Source organism: Bombus bifarius, unplaced genomic scaffold (assembly GCF_011952205.1).
Source record: "Bombus bifarius isolate JDL3187 unplaced genomic scaffold, Bbif_JDL3187 scf7180000009343, whole genome shotgun sequence".
NCBI lineage: Eukaryota > Metazoa > Arthropoda > Insecta > Hymenoptera > Apidae > Bombus > Bombus bifarius.
The window spans coordinates 1371761-1398529 of record NW_022885057.1 but is presented as its reverse complement, the minus strand read 5'-3'; the positions used below and the strand labels follow the sequence as shown (position 1 = coordinate 1398529).

Sequence of the window (26769 nt, the reverse complement as noted above, 5' to 3'; positions counted from 1 at the left end):
TGGGCAATCAACGTCCCGGAAACTTAACCAATCGCCGCGTACGAACGAGTTCACTTATTTCTCGACCTTGATTGGTTACCACCAAGCGACTGGGGTGTGACTTTTCGACCCTGCCGCACGGCACGGCAAGACACGGCACGACAGGGGTGTAATCGCGAGGCAGGGATCCACCTGGCCCGAGGGCAACGCGCCACTGGTCCTCGTTAATTTCATTAGGCCTTGATTCTAAAAGGTTGGCTCGCCCTTGCACAAAGATGGTGGCCGCCCTTCATCCGTCTAACGCGACAGCCCGACAATTCCACTCCTTTCTAACGGAACAATGTCAAAAAGCCACTTACCGCTGATTCTCGACTCGACTTTCATTCGATTGAAATCGATTTACCGAGCACGCTTGAGAATGTCCTCGATTAGTCTAGGACTGTTTGATAGGCTTGAATTTGTCAGAAAGTTTTATCATTTGCTGTTGACACGTTTGCTGCCATGATTGGAACGAAAACTAGAGCAGATCGTATTATGTTCTTTATATTGTTTACATTATGTATAAATTTTGATTTAAGAAAAGTCAATGTTCGTTTTTGGATAGTCTCGTTTCAGTTAATATTTTTCCTACTAAGGCTATCCCGGACATATCAAAGGCTTCGTTCTTTTTCTTAATTTATCTGTGATAGCTGTGACTATGAAAAGAAAAATTATCCCTGTCACATATGTATAACATCGAACTCCCAAACCAAAATTCATGTTAGCAAATGCGTTGAGATAAATAGAAGTTGATACGGATCTGGTGTTACTAAACTTTTTAAATGTGTAATCTGTCAGGTAATTAGTACGTTTGATAAATTGTGGAACCATCAAATGAAATTATCGTGGGATAAGGTTGTTTGAAAGTATCTAGATGAATTTTATAGAGAGGATTTTATCTTGAAGTTAGTGGTTAAACTAGATAAATGGCGAGCAAGATTATGGTGTAACACGATTGCACATAGTTCTATGTAATTAAATATTATGAGTAAAATTTTTGTATGTCTTTGAAACTTAATATATGAAGTTTGGTATGATATTCTTGGTCAACTAAAAAGTGGTCTTGTTTAATTTTTCAAAGATCACTATTGCCTAAGCTATTCTAGAGAAGGGATAACGAGACACGAATTCTAATGTAAAATTCAGCATTAGCAATGCAACCAGCCGCTAGAAATGTAATCAAATAAGAAAAAGATGCATAGAAATAGTTTCATTGGAAACAGGTTTCTTGTGTATGATGTAACCAATTCTTTAATGCCCCACAATTAAACCGCTAAGATATGTAGATAAAATGCTAGTAAAATAGTTGAACGATATATAATCTTTACTGTGTTAAAAGATGCGAGGGAAACGGATTATTCAAATGTGACGACTAATGAATGATCGAACGAAATTTCTCCCATTTTAATATAAAAATCATAAATGCTTCAACGTGCACTCGATCAAAGTATAATTGGTGATTAAAAATCAACCTTGATGATATACCGAACGAAGAATTTCATATGTCGTAAAAATTACACGCAAGAAAAGTGGACATAATATAAGAGATTCGACAAACGGAAAACTTCGTAGATTACAAATTATACAATTCATTGACACAAATAAAAAATTTCATTTACCAACAATAACAAGACGACTTTACACGTATGTATTGAACGTGTGAAACAGGTTTGTCGAAGATTAAAATGATATTATCATAATACCTTCTTAATAAAACAAATCTGACAACTCTCACGATAGCCAAAACATACCATGTTCAGGCTTCGTAAATAGTAAATTACGGTTCTGGTCATAAGTCAAGTCGATCGACGTGGAAAGGCGCGCATAATTTTCAGATTCGAGCTCTGTCACGGTTGGCAATACCAAGTATACGTCAAGTTCGTTCGGTAATTTAAAAGCACAATGCGTAACGTGGCTGTTTGGAGGTTCCATAACGACGAAAGTTAATTGACCGGACGCCATTGACCAGGTAAATTAGAAAAATCATTAACATAGTAAAAGCGTGCCGTCTGTTGGCCTCATTTGAATGATTAATTAGTTCTAACATGGCTCGGCCTCCGACACCACAAAAACTCGTTTCCATTCCTTACGATTCTTATTTATTTCTATTCCTTACGGGGATCTCTTTTTCTCTTTATGCAGACTCAGTAGCTAGGAAATTACTTACGTTTAAAATTCGTTAATGTTTCTCGCGTTTCTCTCGTGATTATTTGTTGGAATTAAAAAAGAATCAAAAGCAGTGGAAAATTGTAAAAGTATCTTGCAGTTGTAAAGTTTGACTGTAAATCTTTCGGTTTGTAAATATTGTCAGAGTCTCGATATATTATTCTTTATCCAAAGAGGAACAGATTACACCAAATAATGTCTGATGAACACTGCAAGCAGACGACAACAGATGTCAGATTACACGGTGCAACGTGAACTTGTAATTTAGAATGATTTTCCAAGTAGTTATCCACGACCTGCAGTTATAGTCACCAAATGTTTAAGCAAACGAAAAATTCTAACTTGAAATGAACTGCGGAATATTTTCTTTTTCAAGCCAAATATAAATTTTTTATTCTTCTCCTGTTCTCCATAATTAACTGCTCTCGCGATAATATTTTTCGAACTAATATATTTTTTTACAATTGCTTTTTTTATTCTTCAAATATATTTTAATGTTCTTGAATTTCCTCAATCAACGAACAAAGTTTTTAATTTTGAATTTCTTGCAGCTCGAAGTTCCGAGAAAAATTCATTTCGTTCGTATACCTCGGAGCAACGTTAAACTGCTAAACTGGAGCACGTCGAGGAGTGACGAAGGAGCCAAGGTAAGCTGCAAGTAATTGTATAACCGGCTTCCGAGAAACGGAACGCGTATGTTGTGTCGTCGGTTGTACGTATTTGTCGTTGCTCTCGCCAACCGACTCGATATTCCAACGGTGACGAGCAGTTTTTACCAGAATGTGGGCGGGGGAGTGATAATTTTGGGTTTAACAAATTGAAATTATGAATTTGGCACGTTGAGACGGAAATATCATACAGATGATAAAACAATAAATTATTTCAACAAGAATACTTTAAGCAAACAAATTGAATACGAAAAAGCAAGAAATTACTAGAAAATATATCGTGTCGAAAGAAATGTCAACTTTAGTACATTATCATTTGTATATATTACTCTAACGTCTAAGAAAATTCTAAGGTACTTTTAGCGACTTTTGTCAGGAAGATTCATCGTACAAGCTCGATTGTAAAGTATAAAGATTGTAAAGTAAAAGAACCACATCGAAATCTCGCACGTAGGTAGGAGAAAAGAAGTCACGTTAAAGTGAACACGCGTCAGGATAAACCTTTCTAAATTCGACGACACAATGTCGGATACGTCGTTGGAAACAAAGGGACAATGGCGGCGGGGAGTGAAATAGAAGGGAAGGAAAAACTGGCCAAATAAGCCGTCACAGGGCAAGTAACGAGGCATATAATAACCCACGGTGACACTCGAACAAACAGCCATCTGTAGGTAATACCCCTGTGGTGTGTAACGCCCCGAAAACTGCGCCCTGCCAAAAAATTACAATGACAATGAACGAAATCCGATCCGCCTGCGGGCACATCCACTCTAGTTTTATTTCTCCTTCGCACCTCTGACACGTTGCCGAAACGTATTTAGTTATACGGTACAGTATATTGTGACCGGTACACCTTTTCCGGCATTGTGTTGTCTGTTCAGAAAAATCAAGAATCGTCGAGGGTTGCCGTTGTGTTTTGTTATCGAACTTACGACAAGCGCGATAGGCTAAATCTTCTTTCGAAACTTTGATAACTGTAAAACGATTAATGATTCACAGTTAGCCAATGATCAGTGGTGACTCAATAATTCTTCGTTATCGATATATAAGTTCCTCCACTCTTTTGTTTAATTATGAGACAAATTTGAGTATACAATCGGCAATTTACGATAGAAATTCTTTGATCTCCGTTCGGAAAAAAGTATAGCTGAGAGTAAAATCTGAGTATCGACTGAGGATTGACAAAGTACGCGCGTCACACTTTCGCAACACGTTCACCTGGCTGCGGTACGTTCTTCTCACATCGACACACGCGATCATCATCGATCGAAACGCACGATTTCTTATAACAGAGACATCGTCACGATCCACGACACATTCTCCCTTCCCATCATTGTCGGATAACTGGCTCAGCGTTACGTAATAGCGCATATTGGGCAGTTTCTGCCACCTCGATATCCCTATTCTACTCATGCAATAATTTAAATTTTAATGAGAATTTTATCGTGTCTGCGTGTGTTAAACGAAACTATGCTGCAATCTGTATAAATTGGTTATCTATATGTTTACAGTTCCAAGAATCCGTAGCAAGATTGACGTGAAAGCGCGACCCACTATCGGCTAGGCGAATTCCAAAGATAAACCTTTAATTAGATCGATGGCGTATAGATTTTTATCTAGTTCGAAGCCATCTAGCCTGTTTTGACGCCGATTTGAAAATAAGAAATCAATTTTTCGAAGTGCTGAGTTATAATTTTCGGGTGGAAATTGGATTTATTTGTTTGGGAATCAACGAATTACTTTATGTAGCTTTCATCGCGGTTATCTTAATTGGTAGAATGGCAATATTCGATCAAAAAACCAGTTGATCTTTGGTGGAACGTAACTGTTTATTTTTGCCTTATTGTCGCGTAACGAGGAATCTCGGCATACAAGAATGGTGTAATGGTCGAGGAAAGATTAGATGTGGCATGATTGTGGTTTTCAGTACACAGTACCTACTCTAATGTCGAGAGAAATCCAGGTAATCCATAGATGTTTCTTTCGAACTAAACCTCAGTCATCTCTATGCAATATTTTCCAACATATTTTGTAACATTTTGTACGCAATTGATAATCTTTATTTTTCGTTTAAACTATAATCAAATTATCAAATGTCCAACGCTGTCTCATAGAAGGTGAAGCGGATTTACATTGATATGATTCTCAGCCCTCCATATACCACGAGAAATCGATGGACGATCGACGATCGCAATGACGTCCGGTCGCGGTTCATTTTCCTTGCAATTACGACCATTAGTGGCGTATTAATGGCGAAGGAAGATGGAGGCCATCCGCCTTTTTATCTTCTCGGCGTAGTTTGAAATTCAGACTCCGTTCACAGAGGAGCAGTCGATACGACACTCTGGGAGATAAATTCTAATTAAAAGCGACAAGTTACCGGCATGGCTACTTTATATTTCCGGTTGCGCGGCCGACACGTTTTCCACGCCGAGATAATGTCCATTACTTTTTTTTCCATTTATCCCTACCTGAAACGTCGCTTTTTACGCCGTTGAATCGCGTAAATTCGTCGGTTCGTTAGAGATTCGATGTTTGTGGTGTTAAAACAGCTTATATGGCTTTGGAAATTAAGAAAACATCTTCAGCGATATAACACGTTGATAAGGTAGCAAATTTGAGTGGCGCATTTGATAATGCGCATCAAACTCGTAAGGAACTGGTAGGACGAAAAGGAGATAAGATAAGGTGGAGTAAAATTATCGCGATAAAATGAAATAAACGTTTTTACTTTGAAATGGAATACTTTAACACGATCTTATGGCAATGTATATTGATAATGTAGCAGGTAGCAGAAAGCAAGATATTACTTACTTTTTAGGAGAGGCAGGTCGTTCATGAACCCTCCATCGTCTACATTTGTGTTCTGAAGCAAAAATAATATAAAAGATTAAAATAAACACATTCATAAGAAAGCAATATTCGAATATATTTTGAATTGAAAGAGAAAGATCGTAGAAATTAATTCTTTAAGTCTCTGTCTTTTAAATTTGCTGGATGATGTTAGTAATTAAGATTGAAATTTTTCATAAATATTATAAGTATTTCAATAGAGAAAATGTGTTGTGATTACGTACATCGTCGCTCACCTGGGGGTCGTCTACGAGGCTGCTGTGGAGAACGAGGTCGGTTTGGTCGAGACCTGGGGGTGGTAGAAGGGCGTCAGGACGGCGAACAGCGCCATATTCGACGCCCCTTCCACCGCCGCCGCCACCGCCACCGCCACCTCCGCCGCCACCACCTCCGCCACTACTGCGCCCACCGTCGTACGGAAACGACGCATGCATATTTGTCTGAAATTAAATATCAAAAGAAATATTACTTCACTTACATATTGACAAATAATAGGAAAAAGTGCTTACAAATAAAAATTATAATTGGCGAAGACAAAGAATAAAATTAGGTCAGATATAGAATTGTTCTATTTTTGAGTTACTTGATACGATCGGCAAAAGTAAATATCGAAGATTTCTACTCGAGTTAATTGCGAAATTACTCAACTATGAAAGAATCTCTCAATGGAAATAATCGTGGTATAGCTAATTATATACTTTGTTAGTAAGTCTCTGCACGTTGCCATGAATACATTTATTTAGAAACACGTGCAGTGTACATTCTATGCGTATTGTCAACGTTAGTACAACGTATCTTTTAGGTTACGATATATCAGGAATCTAATGTAGCCTGCTTACTCTGCAACAAACAACACGTATTCCTTTTATGTCACGATTGCTGATGTTCCCATAACAATCTCTTACTATTACTATTAAGTCTTAGATTCCTAGATTCTCTATATAGCTTCTTCTCAAAATAATGAATACTTCTAAACGTCAAATTGAAATAAGACTCAGCTCTCGTACCTTTAGACCAAGTCTCGATGATTCGACGAGTAACTCATGATATAATCGCGTAGAAGCACGTAATGCAATAATGTTAGTCGAATCTTGATTCGCGCAACTTTTTGTTTCCTCTTCGTGAGGAATCGTTATACAGAAACTCTTCGGAGAATTTATAAAAATCAACTTGCGTGTGGTGAATTCGCGTGCGATTTTCGTGGAACGAGTTGCATTCAGCAGTATCAAGATTAACCATAAATCCATCCGGTGACATCGGGTTAATTTAATCAAAGTATAAATAAAATTTCAACAGGTCTGATAATTCACCGAGGCGAACGTCCAATATTAAGACCAATTAAAAGCTGAGTAAATCCGGTATCGATTACGTAAATTACTCGGCAGCGCACTTTTAAGCGATATCACTCGTTCGACGAACCGGAGAAAAATTAAATTTATAAATCGCAATACCGACGGCATGTTTTCAAAAGCGTATACATTAAGAAGACACAGTGTGGAGGTTGTAAACGATAACCATACCTGTTCATAAATATTTGTTTATTACCAGAGATCACATTTATTATTGTCATTCAGTACACACGTAGTTATATCATTGCCTACATAAATTATTATAATCAGTATTATAATAGGATGAGTAGATTAAAATTCAAAAGCGATGGAACTTGATGTTTACGATCGTCGATTTTATACGGTAACCAAATATTATTTTTCAATGTTCACGCTTTGGCTAAGTATGCGTGATTACTCCTCCGTGAGATCCATGTAACTGTTTATTAATTGTTACTACCGAAAACGAATTGCATATTTTGATTAACGTTCGTGTACTTACAGGCGCGAAGTTGAAGTTTGTCTCTTATGTAAGAAACTATACGTACGTACTTACAGAGAAATATAGAGGGGAAAAAACGAAGACAATCTTCCAAGAATTGAAATACAAGGTAGATATATGTTCGGAATCTTAATCACATATAGCGAGAAAAACCAGAGATTTTATCTAGACTGCAAGTCGGCCGTGTCACAAATACGGTTGTATTACGAGCCCTTACCATTATTGTCGTACATCTTTTCTATGCGATCCACGCGATTCTCGCATCGAGAAGAAATCTCTGCGCACGTTTCTCCGATTTCTTTTCCAGATTGTTGGTTCTATTGTAATCGTTTTCTCCGTTACGACTATTCTAGATCGTTGCGATACGTTCGCTTTTCAATAGCGAATGGAATAGCGAATATGAAGCTTCGGTATACTAAGTATTTGATCTAGTGAACAAAGTCAAACAGTTCTAATGGTTTGAGATGTAATGGTGAGGAAATATGAGACGAAAGTAGCTAATACAAAGCCCAAAACGTAAAGCGATAATTTTATATTTACCAATGTAAGAGCAGGTACTACTTTCTCTTTGTGACTTTTTTTTGTTTCTTAGATACCCATTAATTATTGCTTCTTTCCGAGTAAAATGTTAGTCATCGTTTTACGACTGCGTAATTACAATCCTTTTCGGTAAAACAATTAAAATCTACTTTCGATGATACAGTCGTATATATGCTAATAAGTTCATAGTCCTATATATATTATACCTTAATGAATTTTAGATGAGTTTCATATCTTACCAAGTAAAAGTATTAGAAAGTCATTAAATAGGACTAACAAAGTATTATTTAAATAATTTTAAACTATTTTTAAACCGTCGAATAAAATACACGAAATAAATGAATTCGATGACATTCAAGGATGTTCGCATACGAAGATTTTTATCTAGAAAGTAAAAACGATTATAGCCACTATACTAATGCAAATCACCCTACAATTTCTCACATCTAATTAACTACTTACAACATTCTTCATCACCCACCGGACACTGACATTAATATTAATACTCGAGAGTGGCAAATTAGCCGTACACCGTCGTCTCATCATGCAAACATGCTATCCCAAAAAAGCGCATGTACACCTATAACCTCATTTACATTTCAGCAGGCATAGGTTACCTAGCTCATTTATCAACATGAATGTCATAGCGACGTTGCAGATCCCGATTAGCGAAACTCGATGATGAACTTCGATATGATCAATAGGTATGTGCATTCGATAAACATGAAATTGTTCAGTCTTATGGTATTTAATCTTAAAATCCAAACATTAATCAATACTTTTTTAACATGAACGTTCGTAAAATATTCGACTTTTTTCCCAAATAACGTTGCAAATACTATAACTTCTTTAAAATCTCGGAAAAGTGTAGGGTCTACGTGAAAGAAATAGCGACGAAAAAGATATTGAGCGAATCTTTGGAATTGCCTTTCACGATCGCAATGTTAGAAAGCAGAATTTGATAATGTAGATTGATTGCAAGAATATTGCAAATGAAATGTTGCATTAACGCAACGGTGCTCCGTAATGGGTTAATAAAAATAATAGAATCCCTTACGTGGTCAAGAATCGATAAAATACAAGCTAGAATTTTGTTAACTATAAAAATTACGACCGTTTTAGGGCTTAGGTCGCGAGTTGTCGTACATCGAAAATCGCACGATTCATCGTGTGCGATGTCCTGACCATTTAGAGCCCGGCTTTCACGCGACCAAAGAAATAGAAACGCGGTGCTAATTAACTCGGCTAAGTGGTCGAGCGCTACCTACCGGTATCTATCGACGGCCCGCGTTAGTTATAAATTGATGTAACCATGCCAGCCGACTAATGAGATGAAATGTGATCGCCTTTCTCTCGTTAAACGCCGCGGTGAGGTGAAGTCACGACGGTTGGCATTCGCGGTATCGATACTGATAAATGGGACCACGCCGCGGATATCACGGCGATCCCTTCTGATCGACGATCTAGCGAGTCTTACCCATATTTCCTCTTGTGTAATTCGACACACACACACACACACACACACTTACTTACACACATGCACGCCTTTACCTTCTCCTTGTTGTCATGTTAATCGAGATTCAGAGTTACGTAACATTTTTGCAGATAATACCTGTTATGCGAGGGAGCAAATATTTGATGTTCGGACCGTTGCAAATTGGTGGTTGATGGAGTTTAAGGAAATGGAGGATGTTGAGGTTTCATTATATTGGCTGATGATTCGACAGAATGTTATATTAGTGGTGTAGACGTGTAATGAAATTGTTTGAGTACAAATAAAAAGTACATATTTTCTTTTCTTTGTTCTTTCAGACAATATAAAGATTTATGTTAAAGAAGAAGGTATTTTTATTGATTTAAGAAGAAAGCGAGTACGCATTCGAAATGAAGGAAAGTATGGTGTATCTGTTGCAGAAACTCTTTCGCAATAATATAATCGTAAATTCAATCAAAGAACAAGATAGTTTTAAACAATACGGATTTTTATTGCAATTGTTTACTTTTTTCAATGCAATTTTTCAATCTCATAAGGTAAATATTCTTGTTAATAAAATGTGAAGAACGTATCTAGATTGTCATCATTGTTCCGTAACAACTCGATATTTAACTCTTCCCCGTGAGAAAGACGTCCCACAATGAGGCAGATTTTCTGAATCGTAAGATCCCTTATCGAAGAGGCTGTCACAAATTGTACTCTCTCGAGCATAAATATGAGATTGTGAAGGGATTCAGACGAGATACTATAATTCAGTATAAAACGCGTGGGCTACGATGTATAGAGGAAGCACGACGCTGCTCGTTTTCAAGGATAAAACTATTGGAATCGGCCGAACCACTTGCTTGATTATTGGCATTGTCGTCTCTTTTTCGGGAGCGGAATCATCTGTTCTTTCTTCTTTGTAAAACGTTTCTCGTGAAATAGAACGCACACGATTTTATTTACATCGACTACAAACTTTGGCTTCCATAGCTTTCAAATATGTATTAGGTTAAGTAAAAAGTTCTGAGCGTTTTTCGCTAGATGTCTTTAGTGAGCCATATCTCACGATGTGCACATCGCATCGAGTCATAGTATACACCGATTTCAAGGTGATATTACGCATCAAAAAGGTTCTTTGTCAGTTTTGTGTTCGGTGAAGCCAGTTGTGTGTTACAGCGTTCGAAAATGGAGATAAAAAAAGAGAAAATTCGATACATTCTTCAGTACCACTACGACCAAGGTGAAAAGGCGGAGCAGGCGGCCAAAAAAATTTGTGCTGTTTATGGACCCAGTACAGTATCGAATGCAACAGCAAAGCGGTGGTTCCAACGATTCCGTTCTGGTAATATGGACGTCGAAGATGAGGCACGCTCTGGTAGGCCAATCGTCGAAAATGTGGATAAAATCATGGAAATCGTCGAGTCGGACCGGCATGTGAGCACTTATTCCATTGCCCAGGAACTGAAGATTAGCCAGAAAACCGTTTGGAACCATTTGCATAAGGCTGGTCTCAAGAAGAAGCTCGACGTATGGGTGCCACATGAATTGACGCAAAAGAACCTTTTGGACCGAATTGATGCCTGCGATTCTTTGTTGAGACGTAACGAAATCGACCCATTTTTGAAGCGGATGGTGACTGGCGATGAAAAATGGGTCACATACGAGAACAACAGCCGAAAAAGATCGTGGTCCAATCGCGGTGGGCCGGCCCAAACGATCGCCAAGCGTGGATTAACGGCCAAGAAGGTTTTATTGTGTGTTTGGTGGGATTGGAAGGGAATCATCCATTATGAGCTGCTCCCATCGGGGCAAACACTTAATTCGGACCTCTATTGTCAACAACTGACCAGACTGAAGCAGGCGATCGACCAGAAGCGGCCAGAATTGGCCAATAGGAAAGGTGTTGTGTTCCATCAAGACAACGCCAGGCCGCACACATCTTTAACGACGCGTCAGAAGCTCCGAGAGCTTGGCTGGGAGGTTCTATCGCATCCGCCGTACAGTCCAGACCTGGCACCAAGCGATTATCACCTTTTTAAGTTTTTGCAAAATTTTCTTGATGGTACAAAACTGGCCTCAAGAGAGGCTTGTGAAAATGAGCTGGTCAAGTTTTTTACCAATAGGGACGAGGACTTCTTCAACCGCGGAATTATGAAATTGCCTTCAAAATGGACAAAAGTAATCGAACAAAACGGCGCATATTTAATCTAAATCGAATAATCTTGACTATGTTAATTTCATCGTCGAAATAAAGCGAAAAAGCGCTCAGAACTTTTTACTTCACCTAATATTAAACTCTCAGCACTAGTGTAAACATGATCATAAATTGTATGTTCGACACAGATTTTACGATCAATCAATTTACACATACATTTATGCATAAATATATTTACGATGCAGATTGTGATACATATTTATGATACATTTATGGTATCTTAAGACACAAGTAATAATTATTTGAATCGTAATACGTTACATAAGAAAACTACAATTTTTAATTTTTCATTTTTGTCAACAAGATCTCCACCAAAGAAAACAGCTCTATCGATTTTTCTGCTCAACTGTAGACAACGTTATTCATTCGTCTACCTCTCGTTTCCCTTAATCATTTGACTAGAAACTACCGTATCATTGTTGTTCAGTTAGATCGAGTATGACGTAACATTAGTCATCGGCAGATGAAATGGCGTTTATTAATCGTTTTATCCAGTGATCGGTGATTTCCGATTACACGCCGATCCAATGTTACCTTGACGAGTTGGCCCCACGCGTTTACTCCGCACTTGATCCTGTAAATTTTTCACCGTGTCTCCCATGCAACGCAAGTTTCACATGTCACGTAAACGAGAAAGCAAATTAAAACCAAAAGAACAGGGTGGAGAAATCGTTTACCTCTTTTACGCATCTCCGATACAGTCTTAAGGATTGCAGCGCTTGGCATATTTCAGTCAAAGTAAACGCGTCCCTGGCATTCTCCCCGAGGGAATGCCAAAGGTCAGCCGAAAATTTAATAAGTAAATTACTCGAGGGAGGGCAACGAACGCGATGGTTCAAGAGGGTGGCCCATTCCCAAAATATTAGAATGCATCGCAGCTGGAAGAAACCGTAGACGAAGGAAATAACAAAAATATTTCATCCATCCAATTTTTCTAATCGTATATGACTTTGTAACGATATAAATGTATAATTAAGCTTGGAAGTAGGCAATTTATATTCCATGGTAATCTATTTGGGATACAGGAAATGTGATTTAAAGGAACCTTCGCTGAACTTTCACTTTTTTTACACGCGATAGGATGTAGAACAGTTTCCAATTTTTTTTTCTATCGCAAGATTAATAACTTTTGAATTATAGTAATTAAGACAATGACGAAGGAGTCGTTAATTTTTTAGATTTGATAATCTAGTCCATATATAATTACGTGCTTTCGAACCCTCAAAGTGGTTTCGAACGGCGTGTCCCCTTAAAGCTGTCGAAGCATAATCTCGCATCGTTGTCGTTCTCGATGCTCGTGGCAGAGATACCGAACCGAAAACTCTAAGGGTGACGCGAGTCGACGCATAGTCATCGCGGCAAGTTCCCTAACTACGATCAACTATGCAAGACGCCGTTACTGCGTATAGTTTGGGAAAGGAGTTTGAGACTTTGTGCCCCGTCTACAACTATTTTCTCTCCTAGCAGACCGAAAGTCTTCTGGAACCATGGTAATCGTGTAACTTTACGGAAATTTCGCTATGCCTGCTTTAAGATTTTATCATCCTTGAAATAAGGCTTTCAATTAATCATTCGTAATTGATGTCTTTAAGGGTGAATTCATTATCATCGGTGAAGATTTACTTTCTATTGTCCAGAAGAAAACAAAATTTACAGTAACATGTAGGATAAATAGTGAAAGTGAGCGATAAAAGTTTATCGAAGGATGTGCTCAATACTTTATTATGCTCGCGAATCGCGCGATTGAATCGATGTTAGGTTTCATTGAGAACAAGATCGGCCACCCTCCTTTGAAGAATGCGCTTTAGGCAAACCAAGATAGGCTACAAGGGGTTGTACTGCTCGAAATAATCGATATTTCAATCTCGTAGGTCGGCAAAATATTTTAAAGCCGACTTTCTAGTGGAACATTCTACATATTTACAAATATCAATATGAAACGAATTTGCTTTGTAACATTCCATAAAAATTAAATAATATGTTATTCTGCATTTTCGTATTGTACATAATCCATTCTTTCATAATTCGTTATTTTCAGCTAATTGTACCAATTTGACTTGTATAATAAACATCGACGATAAAAAATAAATCGTGATTATGAAGTTGCTGTTAACAAAATGAAATTAACGAGTCCGTGCATTTGTAATAGCTTTACTAAATAAATTTCAATCCGAACGTAATTGTGAATTCCTAACGTCTTCTTCGCCAATATCAAAGTACATTTTTGCCCGTGTTTTACTCGTTTTACGAGACGTAAAATAAATAATTTTCGATACAGAATTTCAGGCTCGCAATACGAGACTGCATATGGCGCAGACAGATGCGTTAAACCGAACCCGCTTTTCTGTTCTTCTGGCCAGTTTCGATCTGTGCGAAACTAAACGTATTCTTCGGCCGCGTGTCGAATTTCGTCGAACCTGGTCTTTTTTGCGCGAACGTCACACGACACCTATGGAAACCGCCCAAAACATAATCCACAGCGTGGTTTACGCGCGTCCCCCCGCTGTAATTAGGGTGATACTTTCATAAAAGCTATTGGGGTAAGGTGTACCGCAAATACTATTATCGTGAGTATTATTAGAGGTCTGAAGTTGCCCCTAAATACGTGGTAGTACGGTGTTCCGTTACTATGAGCAAAGGCGCGTTATACTCCGCGTGAATTTGTTTGGGAATCTAGATCCTTCAAATAATACACTTGCTTTTAATGATTAAATCAAGCTTGTAAATCACAATCTGAATCAAGCCTTAGATAATTATCGATTACAATAAAAATATATTCTATTATTGAATATCTCGCAAGAAGATACAAAAAATAATATGTGATATGTCGTGCACGTTTTGATTTGTAATTCTGACAAACGTGTTACAAACACGAACTACTTATCCTAACCAAAAAAAAAAAATAATTAACAATTTCTAAACTCTTCACAAACTTGATCTTAACAGAACTCATAAGCAAGATCATCATCTCACAACATTTCAATTGCGGAGTCTTCCTCCTTTAACCCATCCGTAAACCCGTCGAACTATCGGTAGACAGTCAATGCTTCTCCAAATAGAGCCGAGGGAATAAATTTTCTACTTTACGGAAATAGACCGCGTCTACCCAGGAAGACCGCGACTATGCCACAACTAAGCCACACTCGTCCACGTACTTACGATTCCCGCTAGAACAAACAATACTCTCGCACTTCTTTAAACAAAAAGCCCGCTGCGGGTATACTTAACATGGAGCTGTTCTCTGCGTATTCAACGTGCGACGGTTAGACGGTGAAGCGGAGAGAGACGATTGAAAACAGGCAAGAAACCACACGATCCATCCGTAAACCAGAAAAATCCAACTAATCGGGAACAAAACGTTACGTTGATCCTCGACTTCCTGCTGGCCGGTTCTTCTGACTGGCCGAGAGTCGATCGTTTCTTTCGAGTTACGTTAATACCTGACCAGGCTATCCCACCCATCGGAGCGAGGACAGGCACGCAGAACCGTGGCAAATGCAAATGTCGCGCGTCTCGACTCCTCGCGTGCTCTTCGTGGGATCAACGATCGTAATCACCGATGTCACGGGCCGACTTATTGGTCGCGATACGTCTAATAGATCGATAGCCGGCCATTATTACGCATCCCCCTGCTGTTCAACCGCCAGCGGCCCATCCTACAAATAACACGCCGCGTACCTTTTCTAATGAGCCAGCCGGACGTGCACGTGACCGGATCTTCGCGCGCTTCGATTTTACGCGCAAACCCCCAGGATGATCTTGACGACCAAACGACCGTGTTTCCGCGAGAACACGAACGCGTTTCAAAATCATCGTTTATCGGTTTACTTCGAAATAGATTTTGTTTTATCGATGATTAGTGTACTATTGTTTCGGCAATTATTACAGTTAATAAGTAGTGTTTAATTTGATGCAGGGTATGGTTACATTGAGTCTTGGAACTTCTGTTTCTATTATATTTGTCCTATTCTTATTTGTATATAGTGGAAATCCATTTATATGGACTTGTTAGCAGACAGATATGTAATTTATGTAATAGAAGTTTCTACGTCTTATGATTTTTCATCCATACATTGTAGTAGGAATTCACGTTCAGACAAATAGATTTAACCAGCAAGAATTCATTTAATTAAACACTAACTATAATTTCGTTCGTATAAGTGAAATTCATATAAACGGTGTTTTTGTTGTTATAGAATGTGAGAAGCAATAGGCAAGTTTTGAAAGTTTATATAGTAAAACACTAGCACCTAAAAAATCTGTAGTATATTTAATTAACGAAGATAATGTTTATGAATATTTACTCAATACAGACTGAGATAAATCGCTAAATTGAGAAAAATGTTAATTAAATATAAATAATTAATAGACAATTTTAAGATATGCGTAATATCTGGTCGTTTAAGAATTAATGCGAATATTTAATTCCGACGTCGATTTTCTACGATGGTATAAGTCTTTCATTTTTTAATAGGACAAAGATATTAATTACCATAACTATATACGGCAAATGGCATTTACCGTACACTAGGATCATAACAAATGCGATGATGGGAAAGCGATAAAGTTTCAGAGTGTATATATGCACATACATTAGTAATCTGTTAATGTAATGTAATTATAGTCTTTACTATAGAAAATAGTTACGCGTGTATTTGAAATAAAATTTTATCTCGCAAACATTTTGAAACACAATAAACTAAAGACAGTTTTTCTCGGTACTCACTACGTATTCTGATACAGTGAATTATTGCAATTATGATTCGATGAGGACGAACGATGAAACATCGCTGCAATTTTCTACCGATCACGCTACGCGATTCAGCATACTTAGATATTCATATTTTAATGATGCAATATACAAGAGCGTGTTATCTTCCTAGTGGAAACATAAATACGTTGAATCGTAAAATATTATTAATGCAAAATTTCAACAATGTTATATCTATCGTTTGCACACGATGCGAGATTGGACCTAATCTTACGATCTAACTTAATTTTTATTTCGTTCTGGAGATGCTTCGTATTTCTTTCACGTTATAAACGTCTTAAAATCGATCAAAACACTCCTAATAATAAACAGATTTATACTTGTAAGCTGAACTGATTGACGACTGTGGTTGACTTCAGGGACGAAAGGGTTAAAACCTACTAATAACTCATCGAAGCGATTACTCACCACATGAATGCCCTCTGCGTCCCTCCTGAGATCACCACTCCTCTGGCCAGCCGTGACAGCGGCACTCAAGTGATTATAGTGATGTTGATGCAACGTGTTGAGCGTCTGCGTGTATGGATCGCCGACGAGGTAATCGAGATGTTGTGGCTGGCCAAGACCCGGATGTTGAGGGCTCGCCGGCGCATGATGATGCGAAGGGAACGGGGGTGGAAAGTACGGTGGTTGAAAGTCGGAGGCGGTAGGTAACGATGCGCCCCCGTGATGGGGCATCCCACTGCCGTTTCCATTGCCTCTGTGACCGTGGTGATGAGCGCCGGAATACGGCGAAGAATTTCCACCGCCCAGCGAGGAAATACCCCCGTGACCAGTTAATCGGTCCTGTTCACAGAAAAATTCATTCATTAATATATATATATAATATATTACAAGATATGTTAGGTACTTGCTGTCGTAAAAAGTATTTTGGAATATCTTATGGTAGAGCTCAGACATTTTACTCTTTTCGTAGCTTACTCGTACAGTTTTTCTATAATTCACTCAGTTTACGCTGTTATCATTCTCCATCGCACTTTTAAATTTTAATCCCTTAACTAAAAATCCGTTCAAACACCAGCTGCAATTTGTTTGTGGTTAGACGGACTGATTTATGTAGTAGCGCTTAAAGGATTAAAATTTTCTCTCGTGAGCAAGTTCAATTGTTTCCAACAACGTCATATATAGGGGCACATCAAAAGAAAAAGAAACGCAGGGAATAAAAAGTAATAACCATAATAAAAGCGAGCAGAGATACGCGCGTTCTTCGACACACATTCACGTTCGTCGTCGACCGTAACTTTCGCCGCTATTAAAAAATTGCTGGCCACCAGTAATTGCGGTGACTAATGTGCGCTGGTATCGAGAGAGAAGAAAAGAAAAAAAAATCATGTCAGCGGCGTTGGAGGTCTGCCATTACTATAAACGACGGGTATATGGAACAGTGGCGCTTATTTCTCGAAGGTGGTGAACATAAATGCGAATAAATACTATACAAATCTTTTGGCACATAACGTAACGAAAATAACTTGGGGACGGAATATAGGCGCGGTATATATCTTTCTTGAGGAAATCATATGAGAGTTAAACGAGCGACACCGACCACCAAGCTCTCGATAACGCGATAAAGTGTTATTAGGAGTGATAAGAGTCCACGAGGAAAACTTGTCGCTTGATCATGAACGTCGCTTCTTTCAGGCACTCATAAATCGATAGCGATTTCCTCCATTCGGTCGTGCAATTTTCGATAATTTATCCTGCATCAAACTATAACGGATGACACGAATAAGAAAGTTTATTTGAAATTCTTTGGACAGTGGCAGGTGAATAAAATGTATCAATTTTTAAAACATGAAAAAGCATGAGACGAGGCCGCTTTTATAAACGTTTCGTAATTCTTCGTGTGTATGTGTGTGTATGTGTGTGTATGAGGAGTAAGTTTTTAGTTTAATTAAATTAAATTTGTTGTCTTGTACTCTGACATTGCAATTTTCGATGGTCCAATAAGATTAATTACCAAACTAAATGATTAAGATAACTTAACTGGTCAGATAATTTATATTTCTGACGTGACAATTTATTTACCCAGAAACTCCATGCTTTACAATGTAACATCTACATGTAAAATATACTATGTCATACTTATATCGTAAAGACCTAAATTATAGATTGAGCTAAAATTAATTCGCTTACTTTTTACGTTTTAATTGCGTATCTAAAGACGTTTTCGGTTAAGAAACAACCTACTTAACATATTCGATAAAAATTCAGTAAAATTGGTTTCTATCGTGCATTTTAATAGTCTTCCTTTCTTATAAAGGTATGCTTCCACTAAAATTAACACGTTCAGAAGAATTACTTCAGAATTGAGAGACAGAAGCTTCCGGTACGTCGTAGAAAAGGATAAAATTACAGTGTTCGAACGTTGTTATAGAAAGTTCATAAATCTTCTATAATCACTTTACATTGGCATTAAGTGGGCTTAGGAATTTTACGAGTAAATAATTATTGTTTGGAGCTGATTATCAATTTTCAACTATTTTAGATATAGTCGTTTCCGATATTTTCTTCGAATACATCTTTCTAATTTTTGTTCAACGCTGTTACAAAATTTCGATAAACATCTTCGTGTTAAAAGCTAGGCATATCAGAATCTCTACGAACTATCGACTGCATGAAATATCAGTCACAAATCGCAAGATCATCGAAGCAAATTGCTGAGCTGTGATTAAGCATGTTTCACCTTTGAAAATATAGCGAACTGTATGTACAAATGTACTTTTCAGTCTGCATAATTGGTTGAAACGAAATGAAAGGAAATATTATTATGTGATTATTGCTAGACCTAGGATAATCAAAAATATATTTATAGTTTACAAATCAGTAACTAAATATTTTGAAGATTCCACAAGTATTAGCAAACTAAGCGTTTAATAAAAACTCTATTCGCTTATCTTTAAACTACTTTTTTTTTAACATTACGAAATTTCGTTTTTCGCGAGAACACAGGTAATGTATTTTCAAAATCAAAACTCAGAATTTGAATCATACGACCGGACAATGCACAAACAGAATCCACGTTCGTTATTTCCAAAATTACGACGCTTTTGCACGGATTCCAAAATTTTTCGCTCGATGAAAACGGAACCCAATCTGGTCCACGTGATCTTTCGATGGAACGATTACGCGATATTATTCAGGTAGATAGTATCGATCTGTGATGTATCTGAATATCGGCAGAAAGGCTTTCTATAGACATTATACCGGTGCAAGCCATTAGGTTTCTGTTCTGGTGATACGATCTCGAACATCTCTATAAGCAACGAAGGGCCAACGCGTGTACCTTTTTTCCTATTCATACGACGGTCCATTTGGATGTCACTTGTCGATTCTAATTATATAAGGCAATTTAAAAGCGAATGCCACTCGTGAATGAGATGAATTTTACTTAATGGTAGTGTACGTTCATCTACACGATGATTATACGCTATTGATTAGAAACTTTGTGAAGACTTGTTCAGACATAAAGTCGTCAGAAATATATATTAGTATACTCTTAAATAATATTTTGACTTCGAACATTTCAAAGCTGTGGTATCACCAAACCAAACCGAAAGACAACAAGCGGTATAACATTTGATCTCTTCGCTAATTTCATCCCTAAGAACATTTTTCAAGAAAGACTTTCGAACGTTACAGATAAAGTATTTGATAAGCATACTATCCATGCAGGGTGAGGTATGGATCGCGACCCAACAGTAGGAAGAATTCGATTATCGAGAAAACTGTTCGTAACGGAATTTAACGATGGTAGGTCGAAAATTGAGTGGAACGACCCGTTATAAAAGGAAACTCTTACTTGGCCAAATACCATAATCTGGCCTAATCTGCCCGATACCGACGTTTAATGAGACAAAATTCAGCTTTGTCGCTTTCCAAGTCGCTTTCCAAATCGTTATTTCGAAATCTATGTCGGGTAGACAGGGCCTGGGTCATTGCAACAGACCGTTGTACCTCGTTTTATTCCGTACGAAATATTTGTCGTCGTTTAACGAACCGCGTCGTTACGAACCCGTGCACAAGTACCGTTTCATCTTCGATGCCAAACGGAGCCCCATTAAGGCGTATTTTAATTTGCAATAATGTTTGTTACTCGACCATTATAGGTTTGACTTTCACGTGTCTGGTCCACGTTCCAAACGGACACGCGTCATCAATTTCTTACGTAGTTATACATCTGATTTGAATATATCGGACAGTTAAATTTTCCCATTTAAATAAGATCATCGAGAGAACGTTTCGATTCGTATTGTTGTCGTGAATACCTCTTAGATTATCAACGTTACGGCTTTATATTCGTCGTACATATTTCCATTTCCTTGAGAATTATCTGCGGACAGCGTGTACAACAAACTGTTCGTCGTGCAGGATAGCTTAATCCAAAATTGGATGCGACGTTTCGCGTATTCGGAAAGAATATACGTAAACGCGATCGCACACGGAGAAATGATTTAAAGAAACGTAAAAGTTGCAATTTGATAGTGAATCGAATTTACAAGCACGGTATTATACAGACATTATACAAGATAGGAGGATCAAATAGGCAAATGCGGGAACCGTTTCTTGTGGAGCAGCGGAAGAGACAGTAATTACAAGGCTAGAAAAATACGACGATACCAATGAATTTTAAAGAAATAGTCGCAACAATAATATTCCAGTTACTGTCTGTTTCCAAGTAATCTCGTGGATTCAACTTCCTCGCTGAATAATTAACTCGAATGCCGGTTATTCGCCGAATCGTGTCCTTTGAAAGCGTAAAAATCATTTTCGTATTGGTTCGATACCGACATAAGGCTGTAGAAGATTGATCGAAGCGAAGAAAGTAATGTAAGAAGTCAGGAACTACATAGATCGTGGCACAAAAAAAAGACGACGATCGTTTAATAACAAGCTCGATCAAAACGATCTGACACGATACACGCATAAAATTTCGGCTGGAGAGCAACCTGCAAACGACCGATTCATTTCACAAGACGCATAGCCGAACTTTCCAGCTGAGATCGCTATTGATAAGGTCGGGAGAAATCGTCCTTCTTGCAACATATGACATGTAGACAATTAATAACCAATAAGTCGGCCCCGTGTCGAAATCGACAGATCGTAGATTACGAATAAATAACTAGAAAAGAAATTAACTGTGTTGAACGTTTGTGAGAACTCTCCGACATTTTTTTATTTACTGTATCGTTCTTAACCTTCGATAGCGGTAGGTAACCTGAATAATATATATATTATGCAATTATACTATTCCATTGTCACTAATTTAGTTTCATTTTCATTGTCAAAATAATGAAACTGATATTTATGATAATTTCCTTTTTATAAGCCAAAAGAAATTCATTATAGAACGTCAACACGTTTTATGAAATACTTTGATAGAATTCTAAATGTGAATTAAAAAATTATGTATATTAGAAGATTTAACTAGATAGAAATAGTACCTAATCTTTAACACTTTGATTTTCTGCTACGCCTACTTGTTCGACGATTACGGCAACGAGTATTTTTATTGCGCAGTGAAAGTTTTATTTCTACCAACTATCATAGGATCACGTATCATGGAGAGTATTAACTTGAAGATCGTAGGCGATAGATATATGGAAAGAGTTTGAGATTCAATTGCTCAAAAGTCTAATACAAGTATCTGTTTTCATTACTAAATTTCACGATTGATTCTACTAATATTGATTGGATCGTAAGAAAAATATTTGTTTTACGATGGTGATTGTGAACTACGTTATAGTATGAATTACTCTTTACGTTTTATCGAGATTGAAGCTGATTGAAATATATTCTACGATGCAGTTTCGTGCAAATTCGAGTTAATGGTGAATTATGTTTTCATATATTTTTAATACATTACTCAAGCGTAATCAGTGCATGAATAATGCTTCGAAGAAACTCTGCTCAAACAACTTGCTTCTCTTCGAGTAACGAAATTGGATATAATTTGTATCTTTTCATAGATAAATAGATGATTAATCGCAAAATTGATTGCTATCGTCGCTACGCTTTTATAATCTACATAATTACACTAGTTTTTTTCCTCGCAAACGTTTAAATTTCATCTGTTATAAACACGAATAATTGCACTTGGTTATCGCATCGAAAACACTATTAATAAAATAATCTCCATCCAAAATCGCGAGATGACGGAACTATCTTAGAAAAATCAGTGCTTGCATAAATTTCACCTGCTTCAGATCATTAAAGGTATGCATTCGATATTAAGAATGAATCGAGCACAGAAAATCATAGGATTTTCAACGAAAACGCACCTCGACCTCGATCACCGTGGTCATGTCAACGTGCGGCGCGTAACAGAGCGCCAGCTTGTCCGCTGTCGGCGCTTCCGTTCGCGGCGGGAACATCCCTAGGATCTCCAGTTTGTCGGTTCCAGTGCCAGATCCGTTACAATCGCTAGATCGCTCGCGATAATCACTTTCGAGCACTATTTCCTCCTGCACATCACACAATCACGATTCGTTGTCATCTGTGCACCACTTCGCGACGATTGTCGTTTTTTAAACACACTGTGCACTGTGATGGTTCACTATGGTGGTTTCCTTCAACCAATAGGGTAACAACTAAGTTTCTCGTTTCATCGAAAAGCGATACTGTTACAAAAGATTTAAACTGTAGAGCACCGAGTGCAACTGCGTTCCCTTCATTACTCGAAAAGTATTTTAATGTTCGAGAGTAAATTGTAGATTCAGAAGAAAAAGCAAAGATAGTTTGATCGAATGATAAGTAACGTTAAATATCATTTCTATGGTTTCACGAGAGAAACAAGCAAAACCAGGCACCCTTGGCCGCGAATTTACCAACCAATCATCGCATCAAAGGCATCAGCCTCCAGCCAAGAATCGTTGTCCGTCGCAAGCGGAACGAGTGAGCGGACACGCGCGAGCTCGTGCATGGTCGCTTTTCGAGGATCGTTCGCGCATCAATTTCGAGGGTCGCGTGAACGCATTCGACCACCTCGTCGTTGCTCCAACAGACGTTGAGTCTTTGCAGGCACCACGCCGCGGGGAGAAGTCAGAAAACGCGAGCAGAGAGCCAGAAGGCGAAAGATACCGAAAGACCGCGAGAGAAAAGTCAAAAGTTCCGTCGTTCGTAGGCTTTTGCCGGATGAAGGCGAGCCGATGCGAAAGAGAACAGCTGATCGGCTGATCGAGCGTCGTGTTGCGGCCGACCGACTGAACGACGGGGACGACGGCTCGCCGTACGAAAGTATAGCTAAGAGCCGTGTGCCAGCACGACGAGAGGACGAAATGGGAGGTGGTACGATGTGCTCTTACCGAGAGCTACTACTACTACTACTACTATACCACCACCGGCAGCCACCACCACCAGCGACACGGGCGTCGTCGTCGGCAGCTGTGCACCACCACCACCGCCACCACCATCGCCGCCTTAAGAACTCTGCCCTACCAGACCTCTGGCCTACGAGCGCCAAGGATAGGAGAACGGAAAGGAGAGAGACTCTCGTTTGTGCACGCGTACAGACGACGACCGAAATTTCGCCCGAGGATACGCGCCACCACGTGCAACTACTCCTAGAGCTGCCCCACCAGACGATCGAGCGGCTACGATCCACGAGGGGACGTCCCATGACCGAACGAATAGGAGAGATACCTCGCGGCCTCGCGCGACGCTACCAACGACGCTACGAACCACGTGAGTCGGCACTCCCCGATCGACACGGGACCCTCTACGCGGTCTAACCAGAGCTCAGAACTTTGGCATGCAAGTTTTTAACCCCTTTTGAACTTGTTCCCCTAGTCGTTGTAAGAGTGACGTGATTTTGAGTTACGAAAAGTATTTCATTTGCTTTATGAAAAGCAAGGTATTTCTAGTTTGACACGAACAATAGTAATATTTCATCGTTTCGACGGGAGAACATTTGGACATCTATGACAAAAAGTAATACATCATATTATAGACAAGTTAATCAACTAGTAACGGAACGTTATATATATATAAATAGACGATTCACATTTTAAATCATAAAATTCTTATTGCCAGTAGGGATACAGAAAAATGATTAAGCAACATCGGAGTACATAATTAGATTCGCACAGCGACGAAGCAACAGGAAGATTCTCTCTATCAAAACTTTTGTGTTCATAGTACATTAATAATTGATCTAACGCTTTCTGATTGAATGAAACGATGCTAAATCATAGAAGTATTCCTTTTGAAAAATAGAAGCGAATTTCCTGTTCTTCCTTCACAAAACCGGGTTTTATTAAAAACCAGCTAAAATTCAAGCTATTTCGTGTTCACATGGATTATAAGGATACTCGAGGATATTTTTATTTCAGATTCACTTCGTTTGAAATAAATGATATTCTCATTAGGTATTTATTATGTATAATAAGGAAACATCGTTAACTCGAAGTAACGAATTAAGGGGAATTCTTAATTGATATAATAAAATTATAGACCATTACTTTCAAATTTACTATGTAAATTATCTAATCTTAAACGAAACGAGAATGCACTATTTCACCGCAGAAACTTCCGCAATACAATCTATAAAGCTGAGACGGTTTCTTTATTAGAATAAAGATTCCAATTCCCAATGCAGATTAATCCCTTGATGAAATTCAAACATACGTTGATAATTACGCTTAACAGTGACATTCAAATTGTAATGTAGCTCTTATCGAATCACGGTCGTCTTGGATATATCGTGATATATTGTATCAAAGATATTTATTGCTACAAGAGACTAGATCGTGACACCCGATAACGGGGAGATTCGTTATCGTATTCGGCTCCTCACCGCGGGAGGTGAACGTATTAATTAAACGGCGGCCAGAAATGGGTCCCCGGTACGTCTCCAGCCGCTTTTCCGTCAACGCTCATTCATGCCGGGAGCCGCAATTAATTCGCGCAAGGTGAAAACGGCCAGCGTTATAGGTCGTCGACTCGCGGTCCGTAATTTATGCCGGTGTAAATTCTGCCACGTAATTACGCCACAGAACGCCATTCACGACTGCAACGAGAGAAGCGTCGCGTCGTCGTGAAAAGACACAGTCGACACCTGAATACAGTTGGCACGTAAGTCAGGGGCAGAGATAGCCCAAAGAACAAGGACTCGATCGCACTACCAACGATTTTGTTTAAAACTGTTAGATGTAGTTAAATCTTATGTTTAAAAACATTAGAACGTCAAGGTTGCGTACTTACGATTTTTAAAAATATTGGAATGTTGGGATTAGGTATTTGTATAATTTAGGGAATTTGAAGCTTTTAGCCTACAGATTTGAGTCTTGTTGTAATTTGAATGGTATTTAGAGAATTTCAGATTCTTCAGTGCGACTTTGAGGAATATTAGAATGTTCGAATTAAGTACTTATAGTTTTTAAAGATATTGGAATGTCAGGATTGAAAATTTACATCATTTTTCGAGTATCTTTAGAGACCAGTTTGTTATTTCATTAATTCACATTTTTAGTTTCGTAGTATACTACGAGATTCGTATAAACTACACAATAAACTCATTATTTAATCAACTTAAAACGATAGGGAAAATTTGATGTCCGATTTAAAGCATCTCAGTCAACGATTCGTCAAAAGTACCATCGTAACGGTACTCCATCGACAACTCATATTCGCTAAAACAAACAACCGAAATCTCCGAAGAGATCTATCTATCTGCGCACTGATCATTTCTCATTAACCAAAAGTAAATTCAATAATTCAGCTTTCTCGAAATAAAATCCTTTAAGATCCACGTTGAGATACGCTCAACTTGTCGATGATGCTCGCGTCAGCCGCACGAAAATCGCGACCGAGAGCTTCTTGATTAATGGTGTTCGACGCGAGAAACGTGATAACCACTCGACACGATTCTTACTCGCTCCTACTAGATGCGAATTAGGGAATTCGATTTCGTTTCGATCAGTAGTCAAATTGACGCTGATAATCGGTTTCCGAACAGCTGATTAATCGTGCCTTTCCTTTTAGAGTCCATACCTATGCATATACAGAAAATAACAGAGACGATTGAAAAAACGATCATGAAAGAAGAAACACGGTAGGAGTTCCTTCTAGGAAGGAAGCCGCAGGCTACCAATCACGCATCGTGTTGTCATTCGATGCAACAAGAATTTATTGGGGCATCGGCAACTAATTTGTCCTGCTAGGTTTCTATCGAGTATTTTTCAATTTCGTTCAACGTTGTCCATCAGTGGAAACTGCGGTCTGCGGTCGTGAA

The 26769-nt window shown here is 38.4% G+C and overlaps 1 protein-coding gene across 5 annotated transcripts in view; it reads right to left on the bottom strand.

The window, feature by feature from the left end:
- LOC117215037 (transcription factor AP-2-epsilon) overlaps positions 1-26769 on the bottom strand; it is a 201616-nt gene that overhangs the window by 28908 nt on the left and 145939 nt on the right. For 3 of the 5 annotated variants that reach the window (XM_033461421.1, XM_033461422.1, XM_033461417.1), the window contains 3 exons: positions 16950-17327; positions 5930-6145; positions 5667-5718 (listed from right to left, as the gene is read on the bottom strand). In XM_033461421.1, the coding sequence (XP_033317312.1) occupies positions 5667-5718; positions 5930-6145; positions 16950-17327 (646 nt within the window). Of the gene's footprint in view, positions 1-5666; positions 5719-5929; positions 6146-16949; positions 17328-22819; positions 23840-26769 lie in introns of those variants that run through there. The other 2 variants (XM_033461420.1, XM_033461419.1) reach the window with 2 other exon arrangements.